The sequence below is a fragment of the Eptatretus burgeri genome, chromosome 8, assembly GCF_056783735.1.
Source record: "Eptatretus burgeri isolate ZD-2024b chromosome 8, Ebu_testis_v1, whole genome shotgun sequence".
Lineage (NCBI taxonomy): Eukaryota > Metazoa > Chordata > Myxini > Myxiniformes > Myxinidae > Eptatretus > Eptatretus burgeri.
Genome location: NC_140968.1, coordinates 30,625,981 through 30,637,275, shown reverse-complemented (window position 1 = coordinate 30,637,275; position 11,295 = coordinate 30,625,981). Strand labels below are relative to the sequence as shown.

The 11,295-nt window shown below is 41.2% G+C and overlaps 1 protein-coding gene across 2 annotated transcripts in view; it reads right to left on the bottom strand.

The window, feature by feature from the left end:
• Window positions 1-2,403: 2,403 nt before the first annotated feature.
• The window catches only part of TPPP3 (tubulin polymerization promoting protein family member 3), a 52,119-nt gene continuing 43,227 nt past the window's right edge, over window positions 2,404-11,295 (bottom strand). The window contains exon 4 of one of the 2 annotated variants that reach the window (XM_085891373.1): window positions 2,404-6,531. In XM_085891373.1, coding sequence (XP_085747499.1) covers window positions 6,337-6,531 — 195 coding nt within the window. In that variant the 3' untranslated portion in view covers window positions 2,404-6,336. Of the gene's footprint in view, window positions 6,548-11,295 lie in introns of both variants that reach the window. The other variant, XM_085891372.1, reaches the window with a different exon arrangement.

The window sequence follows — 11,295 nt, the reverse complement described above, 5'->3', positions numbered from 1 at the left end:
ACTAAATAAACGTGTTTCTAACTTACAACTACCATATAATGGCATATTGGCAGCATTTAGGGGAATTGGTATATAAAAATGGTCTTCACATGGGGGAACCCATCAGTGTTTTAGACTCCATGTTGAGTCGATGTCCATGTCAGTAGTAACAGTATCAGTATCAGAAGTAATAGTAGTACGTTCATGTCGGCAGTAGTAGGTGAGTGTGATGGGGAGGGTGTGGGTGATGATGGATCCTCCTTGCGTCCGCGTACGCGTCCACGTATTCGTCAACAATAGCTTGACAGACGTCTCTGACCACAAGGGACAGGGTGTTATGAGGGACCCTCCATCTGAACTTCATTGAGTGATACTTGCTTCCAAAGGCAAGGTGTCGCAAAGTCAGTGCCAGCCTCATGCCAAGCTCAAGCGGATCCCTGTAGAAGGTGTGCCGCTTGGTTATCATTGGACCCACTCTGGCTAGCAGCTCGTTGAACATCGCTGGGGGCATGCGGAGAAAGTCGTTGAAGGATGAGTGGTCCTCGTTACGGAGTTCCACCATGAGCTAGTTATACAAACCAAAATACCGTCGCCTCCCGATCCATGGTGTCACCCAGTACCTTCTCCTCCGTTCACGTCTTCTTCTCCCGGCTCTATTGGCACGCAACTGGTGCAGTGCCAAATCGATGAGGGCATGTTGATGTTGGAGGACAGGTAGGTAGGTATTGTCGTCTCAGCGTTGCCGGATACTCCATCTCTCGTAATGTCATGGACATGTACTCGCTATGTAGTCTGCAACACTGACGGGTTCCTCCTGTGAACCCTCTTTTTATTTACCAATTCCCCTAATCGCTGCCATTACATCATTACATGGAATCTGTAAGTTGGTAACACGTTCAGTAAGTTCTGTAGTCGTCCGGAAAACGTTGAATACATCTACATACGTAAATATGCGGCGGAGGTGCGTTACACATAGGTTCAAAGCACGTCACTCATCGGTTAGATAAAAGTCTCGGGTACCCTAAACATTACCTCAACGTGATTCGACGTATAAGTAACTTACAAGCAAGGAGTGTCGACGTGTCTCAACGATCGCGTAGCGTGTTAACATGTCACTCATAGGTTATAAATAAGTTTCAGGTACGCTAAACATTACCCCGACGTCTTTCAGCCTATGAGTAACTTAAAAGTAATGTGTGTTGACGTGTGTCAACGATCGCGCAACGTGCCTACAACACGTTACTCATAGGTTAGAAATAAGTTTCGGGTACGCTAAACATTACCTCGACGTGTTTCAACTTATGATTAACTTACAAGTAACGTGTGTCGACGTATGTCAACGATCGCATAACGTACCTAAAACGTATGGCCAGCGTATGTGGAACTTGTGAGTCATACGCTGGCATAAGTCATAAAATTTCAAGCATGCTAAAATTTGATGACAACCGCAAAGTAGAACGATGAAAGACAGCGTACTACGACGTATGGCAGTGTTTTTCAGCGTGCTCTCAATGTTTCCAAAACTTACCCTCACGTATTGGACGTGCGCCAGCGTTTTAGACAAATTTTTCAAAAATCGGCATAAGCTGGCTAAAACGTCAAGGTGTGACTGGGCCTTTAGCAATGATATGTCATTTCGAAAATCGTGTATTGTTGAGATCACCTGCAACTCCTCCGCTCATGCTATAGTGCATATGCACGTATGTTCTTGCCCACCTGTTTTACTTTTGTCCTATTTTATCTCTGTTGAACCTTTTGCCACTGCTGTTCTGCTCATTCCTTTACATCAATTCTTATCTCTACGTAAACCAGAGTTGGTGTCAAAGCCACCCAATGCTCGCCTGTTTATACATTTATCGTTTTTAAAAGACTCGTCAAATAATATTTTTTATAAAGCATTGCAGTGAAGTCTGATCCAAATAATTTTAAAACAATATATCTATTTGTATATTGTAATCAGTAAAAAAATAGTGTGGTAGATAAAAACATTAGAAAGGAAATAACTTGCACCAAAAACTTTAACATTTTCACGCTGACGCTGACGCTCACACTCACGCCGGGGGTATCGCTATAGCTCTCTGTTCTTTGAACAGGCGAGCTAAAAAGGACTCACATTGTCATTCTTTATTCCCTGTAGTCTCAGAAATGTTGTCACACACCATTTGCGTATTCAGTAAGACATCCGTGAATCGATGAAATTTCAATTAAGTATTGATCGGTTCCATAGTTCACAATGATTGTGCAGTGAGTGTACGCACCGTGCCAGTATCTTACTCTTACGAACAATTATTTATGGTTTGAACAAATAAATAAATAAATTCAATCTCACGATCAGAGGAAGCTCTCCATCGGACACGAGATAACGACCGTCCTGTTTGATAAACGGATGTATCGATTGCCCATAGTTAAACAAATAACACGTCATTGCATTTCCAGTCTTTATTACATGCTTTTTGAAATACACGAATCAAGAAATCATTGCAAAGCGTCCCATTCATGAATATAAGAATGGTAGTATTGATGTAATTAGATGCACATATCAAGACTCAAAGCCTTTAAAATCAAGTAAACGTTGTCTGAAAGCATATTATACAATATACAATGAATAGGTACAAGTAAGTACTTAATGTATTCAGGCCAATGCTTCCAAGGAAGACAATGTTTACAGACAAAGGAATGTTGATTCTTAGCCATTTGCACACAATAAGCACCTGTAAGCACCTGGTTCCTTGTTCGCGCAATAAAGTGAACAGGCCTAACTGGCACTCATGACCTATTGCTTCTTGGCTTTTACTGTGACCGGAACCATCTAGATATTACGTACACAAGAACGATGGGATTTTGAAACCCCATGCCGTTCCCCCACGGCCTGCGTATACACTAGGTCCACCTGGATTCTCCTTTCAAGTAATAAGTAGAGGGTCACAGACACTTTAATCAGGCGAGAAGTTAGGTCTGCAAACAACCTGCACCGTGCATTGGTGTCTGGGCATGATCAGCACACCGATTGCCTTGCCATGCGATTCATACGTCAGACAGGTGTAATACACTTTACATTTAAACATCAAACATTTATCACTTGGCTCACATGGCAATATCAATAATTTATACAAATAATTTATGTATGATTGAAAGCATTAGCTGCTGATTACAATGATGGACAAACAACCCCATGGGTTCCATTGAAATGGAACTGTTATCATTGCTCGGATAAGAAGAGCAGATCCGCAAGGTTATCATGTACATGCTGTTAAAGATAAAACGCAATGTTGCAAAAATCTAAATGTTGAGATGTGTTGAAAAGAGTTAACGTCACCCAATAAGCAAAGACGTACACTAACGGAGATGAGAAAAGAGGAAAAACAAACATTACTGGAGGTCCTTGATGGGGGTGAGACAGCTTGAGGCTAAAAGGTGTCGCCCACTGTCATGTGTCCATATAAGTGCACACAGGTAACCCATATACAATCAGAGATTTGATTACGTGGATAATATTGATTCCCACGTCTTCGCCATCAGAAAATTTCCTGGAAATCGTCATCCTCATCGATGCACATCCTCAACAAAAACAAACAGAGCAACGACTCTATAGACTTAAATTTAAGCATAAAAATTACACCAGGAGATCATAACTGCAATTTAAAATATATATTTATATATATTAAAATATATACAACTTATTATGGCAATGTGGAAAAGAGGACTTTCAAAATGAATATGCACTTGCTCTGCCAGGTTTGACATTAGAAATACTCCTTGGTGCAATAATTCAAAATGGTTTACACTTGCCTGAAGGCTTAATAAAGGCTTGAATGGGCAGAGCTTAGTCACTCGACCACCTTCACTTCCTGATGGTACATGCCACGACCCACAGCATGCATTGTTGTTGGTAACTCTTTGTGGCCAAAGTTAACACGGTCCAACGAACTTCCTTCAACCAAAAGAAGCCAATCAAGTAAAAGGTGCCAAATTCAGGTTTTACTCCCAGTCTGTTCTTTTCATGAGTTTTAAAGGTTGAACCTAAGCAATTAAAGTCAAAATGATAAAATTTGAGTTGAACATTAACTTTTAGTTTTTAAACTTACTAAATATATGATTCTATGGACAGTGGAGGCATTACATCCCTAGAATGAAGGTCATTAGTGAGTCAATTGGGTTTTTACTGGTAATACGATAGTTTTGTAGAAAGAGGCCATCCATTTGTTACATATGTATTTAGAAGCTAATTATAGGGAAGGAGGGTGATAAGAGGGAAGGAATGTTGAGAGAAGGGAAATAATTGCTTTTATTTATTTATTTATTTATTTATTCGTATGCAGCCTATGGCTGCTGGGGTGCATCATTTTCTGGGGGCACAGATGTGTCGCTGATTCAATGCACCCTGTTACCAGTAAGATGGTACTCATTTTACTGACCTCTGAAGGATGGCAGGCTGACAACCCACCTGGTGTTAATTCAACGAATTGACAGGAGCCTGAACTCAAGACCCTAAGATCTTAAGCAATAATTTTTTGAAGAGACAGGAGTAATGAGAATGAGGTTTCTCGAGGACAGGGAGGGGTGTTCAAGTATTCCTCCATCTTTTAATGCCTAATACAACCAAAACTCAAAACTGCTGCTATCAAGTCCATTCAAACCCACAGCCTCTCGGGCAATAGTTGGGAGTCCTCACCGAAAGCATTCACCATCTTGAGAGCTTACACCACCTCCAGAGTTTTAAAATTCCATTTGGTGTTTGTTTATTTATTTATTTACAAAGTACCTCGAATCAGCAAGTTACGGCTCTAGGGGCGGCTACACTGTAAACTGTCTAGTTGTAGGACGTAAAATCCTAAAATAACAAACATACAAATGCACATTCATTTTGTGTACAATATATCTATATCATATAGTATTATGGATATGAATCATATCTGATTCACATGTTCCATTACAAGTAAGTATTGGGACAGTAAGGAAAACCATGAAGGGACATCAATTAATAATTGTTTTTCTAACCTGCAGTAGAATGTCGGTTTGCCTTTGGAAGAAAAACAAGCTTGTCCTCCATCACCAACACTTTGTACCAAATATTAGTGGATGTCAAGTGGAATGTTCCACATTTTAAAGTTATTTTGGCTTGAAATGGAAATAATTTTGTCCTCCCTGTTCTATTTTCAACACCGTCAAGACTTGTTCTTCAGGACATTATAGTACAGCCACGTTTGCATAGGGGAGGCTTTATATGATGAAAATTCTACAAATCTCTAACATCCAACAACCAATATGTTGATTCCAGTCGAGTTTCAATACATTTATGAGGTACTGGGAGCTTCGCAGTGTGGCGGGAATACGCAAATGCAAGTTGAGACAGTTCATTTCAAGTTTTGGTGTACTGTCCCAATACTTTTGGTAGCAAGAGAAATTGCGGCATGTGGGGGATATCTGCCCTCGCAGTTATTCTTGGCCAATGATATTACGTGCCAACACAATGGCAGTTAATACCATCGAAGGGCCAAGAATATCTGCAACGAGAGATGTCGCAATGTACCCCAGTTTCCCCTATAGTGATGGGATATTTCATAAGGACTGATGACAAGAATCAGAGAATAAGGCAGTTTTGGGGGTGAATTGAGAATGCACATTTACTTTGACATCCATCCATCATTATTAAAATTGGTTTTACCTTTTATTAAGGCCTTGTGAAAATTTTGAATCCCCATAATGAAGGTAGCAAGTGAAAAGCCAGCCGCGTGCAAAAACAAAGGCACTTGGTGGAAGCGGAACCTAAACTTGGCTTCGGCTTCTCAGCAGAAAAGCACAATAGGCAACCCAGCCAAAGCCACCACAAAAACAAACCCAGTAAAAATGGCGAACAACAAATAAACACACATTGTTTCAGAAGTCACATCACTAAAATCCTCACACACAATTCCCGTTTGAAGATGTTTCTAAATATCAATGAATCATCAAGTTCCAAAGACCATGTCTTCCAGCATCGTACAGATCAACGCATTGCATACTTTCTGCGATTGCTTGCATTGCCACCAATTTACTTCAATATTCCCCTCTTCTCACCCCAACAAAAAGAGACCATTTTCAGTCTTTCTGTAACATTTTACCGCAGTTACATTATGAACTATGAACACTAATAATTATGAACATCACGTTTTGGGATTTTTGGATAAAGAGGCACCTGAAGGGCTGTAAGTAACGGTATTAACCGAGACCTTAAACAATTTATCATTACATAGTCAAGATTGAAGAACGAGTTAAATTTAGTTTTTACACCACATTGCAAATATTCATGCCATTTCCAATCTGGGAGAGATCTTCTGTGGTGGCAAACATCATCGAGGTTGCATGGCAGAGCCCATTTCAGTTGTCCTCCTTCACCTTCTTATCATACGTGCCTCTGCCCTTGTACGCACTGACGTAGCCACTGTTGGTGGGAACGTCTTCGCGGCCAGCTTTGCCTTTGCCCTTTCCATTTTCGTCAAAACGCCCACGATGTTGGCCTGTGTACTTGGTGCTGTCTGTGAGGCGTTTCACCGCACCGTCGCTCACCGTTTTCTGTTGATACACGCCACTGCAGGTCACCCCACTGCTTGAAAACCTTGCCGTTACAGGTCTTTCTTTATCACAACTAGGGAACACCATTACATTAAAACCATATAAGAACAAAAACCTTTTTGCAAAAACCTACATGCTGGCACAATATTCACAAGTGATGCATTATGTGGTGATACATGCCGCCATTATGAAGCCATTTCTTACCAAGCAGATGTTCACTGACAAATGAACTAAGAACTTTACAGAACTAGGCCTCAAACCTGTTACCCTGACCACTTGCCAGAGTCAACGATACATCATTAGGACAACTAATTTTCTCAACCGAATGTTGAGAGGGTTATCAGGCATGATATCAGATGTTGGGGGAAAAAATAAAAATTGGTGGAGGGTCCAGGGGGTTTCCTAAGGCCTGCTGGCATGGTCCAGGGGAAGAATCCTGTGTGGGGTCCAGGGGCAGAGCCCTGGTGACGTCCAGTGGCAGCACCTTAGTGCGGTACAGGCGGTGAAACCCCCTGAAGCTGTGAGGTTTTAAGCATTTTGGACATAGTTGGGACACCTTGAAGCTCAGGCATGCTTTGTCACACTAACAATGTTATTAGTATTGCCTTTCCTGACATTTTGAAATATGTCCTGCATAGTGAACAATTTGCACATCGGATATAAATTGGGGAAAAAAAAAAAAAAAAAAAAAAAAAAAAAGAGCCTGGTGTTGGCGCAGTGGTTAGGGCAGCAGCTTGGGATCCAAAAGGTCCTGAGTTCAAGCCCCGTTGAGCCACTGAATTAATACACCAGGGGGTTGACTCAGCCTGTCATCCTTCCGAGGTCGGCGAAATGAGTACCAGTGTACTGGGCCGGTGTATACCGCGGTTAAAATAGGTGTACCATATCCCTGTGTCGTAAGAGGCGACCAGGGTTGCGTCAGGAAGGGCATCCGGCGTAAAACATGTGCCAAATCACTATGCGGATCATACGGATGATCCGCTGTGGCGACCCCTAACGGGAGCAGCCGAAAGAAGAAGAAGATATAAATTGGGAAAATATCATGTCCAGTTATGCTAACAACCATGGGAAAAGGGGGTGGGGATTGTGAAGCGAGGTTTCGGACATCAGTCCTTCTTCAAAGCACGAAAGAGGAAAAAGAGAACCTTTCTCTTGCTTTGAAGAAGGACTCATGTCCGAAACATCACCTTCTTTCCCATGGCGGTGAGCATAACTCTCTAGTCATTTGGTTGAGAAAATGGAATTGTCCGTATGTTTTCCACCGCCGACGCAGACCGACTCTAGTCTCTATAAATTCAATTTTTACATTGTCTATAATCATTAGGATCACTTCTGGACCACAATCAATTGCGGTGGTCTTATGCAGGTCCATCAATTTGAACATACCAAGAGAAGAACAGAACCATTTATATAAAATGCTTCAAAATTAGGTCACAGAGTTCTTTAAATTTCTGAAGTGCAGGCGAGTAATGTCCAAATTCCTCGAATCTCACCAAAAGTCGAGGCTCATCTAATACTTATCCTTCTCTTTTGAGCAGCACCAGCAGCTAATGGGTAATTGCACTTCAACCATTTCCGGAAGCTTATCTCAATATCATTCAGCCTCTCTAGCCCATCTTGTTCCATTGGTAATTCCCATCCAGCGTAAACAACAACGACGTCATGTTGAAAATCTATTGAATCGAAACGTTAGATCGGCCTTGAGTAAATTATTACTGCGTGTGCATCTAAAGGATGGTATGGATATGCAGATAATGCAGATAATGCAGATAATGCAAATATATTTGCACCTCCGCACCTGTCTAAACGCAGTTTCCGAAGGACAAAGGGCATTCTGGGAAAATCCCATGAAGGTAAACCAGGGCAGGAAGCTAAGGAATGTCACATGTGGCAACAAAAAATATCATCTTATCTCACCATGTCGTTTTGATGAATATTTATTTATTAATGTGGAATGGACGGAGGGTTAGGTGACGGTTGTGTAAGTTATTGGTTATACTTTGTGCTACCATGATGGTGGTGTAGTTGCGACGTTGTTGTCATTGTTGAGAGAGCTCTAACCATCCTGAAGGACAACTTTGGGCCTATTGCTAGTTGTCCCATGTATTATGGCTGTGTTTTTTAAATGAGTAAAATTTTGCTTTGTACCTGTTACGTAACTACTTGGGAGGGATTCTACATAATGCAACATGCAAGTGAAGGGGAGATGGGAAAAAATGAGCAAGGATAATCGAGGAAAGAAAAAGGGCGGGTGGGAACAAAGTGAGTTCATGAAAATTTATGAAAGTTTATGAAAGATGGGGAATGACATGAATTGACTCAAATTTTGTTTATTTTATCCCACTCTTCCCTCCATGGATTTAAAGCCTTGGAGGGAAGAGTGGGAAAGAAGTCTGATGAAGATAGTTTCACACATATGGGAGAGAAGAGGAGTAAAAAGATTTAAAGTGTGCAGTCAACCTGAATTTTGGAAGTTTAACCAGGAGGGGGTTACTGGAAGAACATGTGTATCATGGAGTCGTTTGGAAGGACTAGAGGGGAGGTAGAGCTTCCAGATTAAAATGAAATGATCCACATCAACTTTGCGCAATTCCAGGAAGTGAGTGATCCAGGATAGGGAACCAGAACCAAAAAGCTACACAGGATCTGCTATGTGCAATGAAGTCAGTCTGTAAGCAAAAGGTTTAATCATGTGGAACCGAGATGACTCGAATGATTCCGCTCATGTCCCTTCTCAAGGACAGCAGGCTAAATAAGACGACATCGTTTACTGGCGTGACACATTGCCTCGAGTCAAATGCACAACTTTGAAAGCTAAAAACGAGTCAGTGATAGTTAATGCATAAATAAGCCTTCTAAAAACATCAGCAAATGCAATACATCCTAACACTTAACAAGTATAATATTACCATGTTATTGACCAATGAAATAGTATACAAGTTAACTTTTCTGGAACAATATAAATAAACAAAACTTGAGTCGATGAGCCAATTTAGTCCCTGCATGATGAAGGCCTCCCCATCAGTATGGCCCATTCTATAATTTGAGGTCATTGAACTGCAGTACATTTTTCAATTCCAGATCTCAATCTGATTTTGATCTCCCTGTGCTTCTACCACGGCCTTTTCCAGATCACCAATTTGTATTTCTTGTTGTCTACCGGCTGTCCTTTCTTCTTGTTACATGTCCGGCGCAGTTCCATTTCAGTATTTTTCATTGTGATCCAAATGTCAAGGAATTTTACTTTCCGCCTGATCCTGGAGTTTTTCTTCTTGTCCATTTTGGTTGCACCTAGACAACATCCTTCCAAGGCTCTACACTCTACATGGTGATCAATTTCTGCTCCTTCTTTGTTGGAGACCATGTTTCATTAGCAGCCTTATAAACAGATTGCCCTTGTGTCTTAAAAGGAATGTTTACAGTTTGCTTTTCATGACATGTTTTAATTCACCAGATTCTGCCCATCCTGCTCTAGTACGTCTCTTTACTTTTTCGAAGCGACCCATATCCGTCCGTATGAGTTGTCCTTAGTGAACGTAATTGCTGGTTCCTTCGGTTGTGCACTAAGCCTGGTGTTGGCTTAGTGGTTAGGGTGGCTGGCTTGGGACCCTTGCGTCCCGAGTTTGAGCCCCTTTTTACCATTGAATTAACACCAGGTGGGGTTGACTCAGCCTGTCATCCTTCTGAAGTCGGTGAAATGAGTACCAATGTATCCAGGTAATAACCATTCGGGGTAACCTGTGTCGGAGTGGCGATCCATCCAGGACTGTACTCCTTGCCAATGAAACTGCCTTGGCAGCTCTACGCACCTTAACGCCATGAAAGGAATGACATTATTATTATTATTATTATTATTATTATTATTATCAGTTGTATAATAATCAATTTCAATGTCTTCTTTTTTTTTTTCTACATCGCTGATGAACATCAACTTTATCTTGTCACTCATTTTTAGTCCAATTGTTTGACTATCCAAATTGAACTCTTCCATCACGGTATGGCATTCAGTTCTTCAAAAAAAAAAAACACACATTTTAAGGCCATTTTTCCCTGTGAGAGCAGAGGTTAGCCTTGCGGGCCCCATGACAGTCATGGTTTCCTGTTTGAGGCAATGCTTTATGTCCGGATGCCCTTCCTGACGCCAACCCTTTCGTCTCCTCTTACAACATGCAGGGGTACGATGTACCTATTCTAACCGGGGCACAACCAGGACCAGTGCACTGGTACTCATTTTGCTGACCTCGGAAGGATGACAGGCTGAGTCGACCCCACCTTGTGTTAAATCAGTTTTTCAACATTGTTGAATTTTTTTTAAATGTCATCTGCAAATAGTTTGTGGTTTAGTCCTTCTCCATCATTATTTAGTCCCTGCATCATGATGTTGTAACCCCAAGTTCAAATCCCATATACTCTTGATTTGTCTTTGATCTGTTAATGTCCCTGTCATGGATTTGCTATGTAATAAAGCTCGTCTGTGAGTCATTGCCTGCCCAGTTCCTAATTGTGGGGTTTTTTGATGAAGTCTGGTGTATAAATTAATCCAGTTGGCATATTTGGAAAGTGGCTTGTCGTGGCCTATTTTGAAAGAATCTTTTTTTAAAAGTAAATGTTCCAAAGTTATGACCTTAAGCTTATCGTGAGTGAGGGAACATTTTGTCAATTTTCTTAACAAAACAGACAAATGTATAAAGGTTAAATAAACTAATCAATTGTTACATTGGTGTGTGTGTGTGTGTGTGTACGTACGCATGTGTATACGAGTGC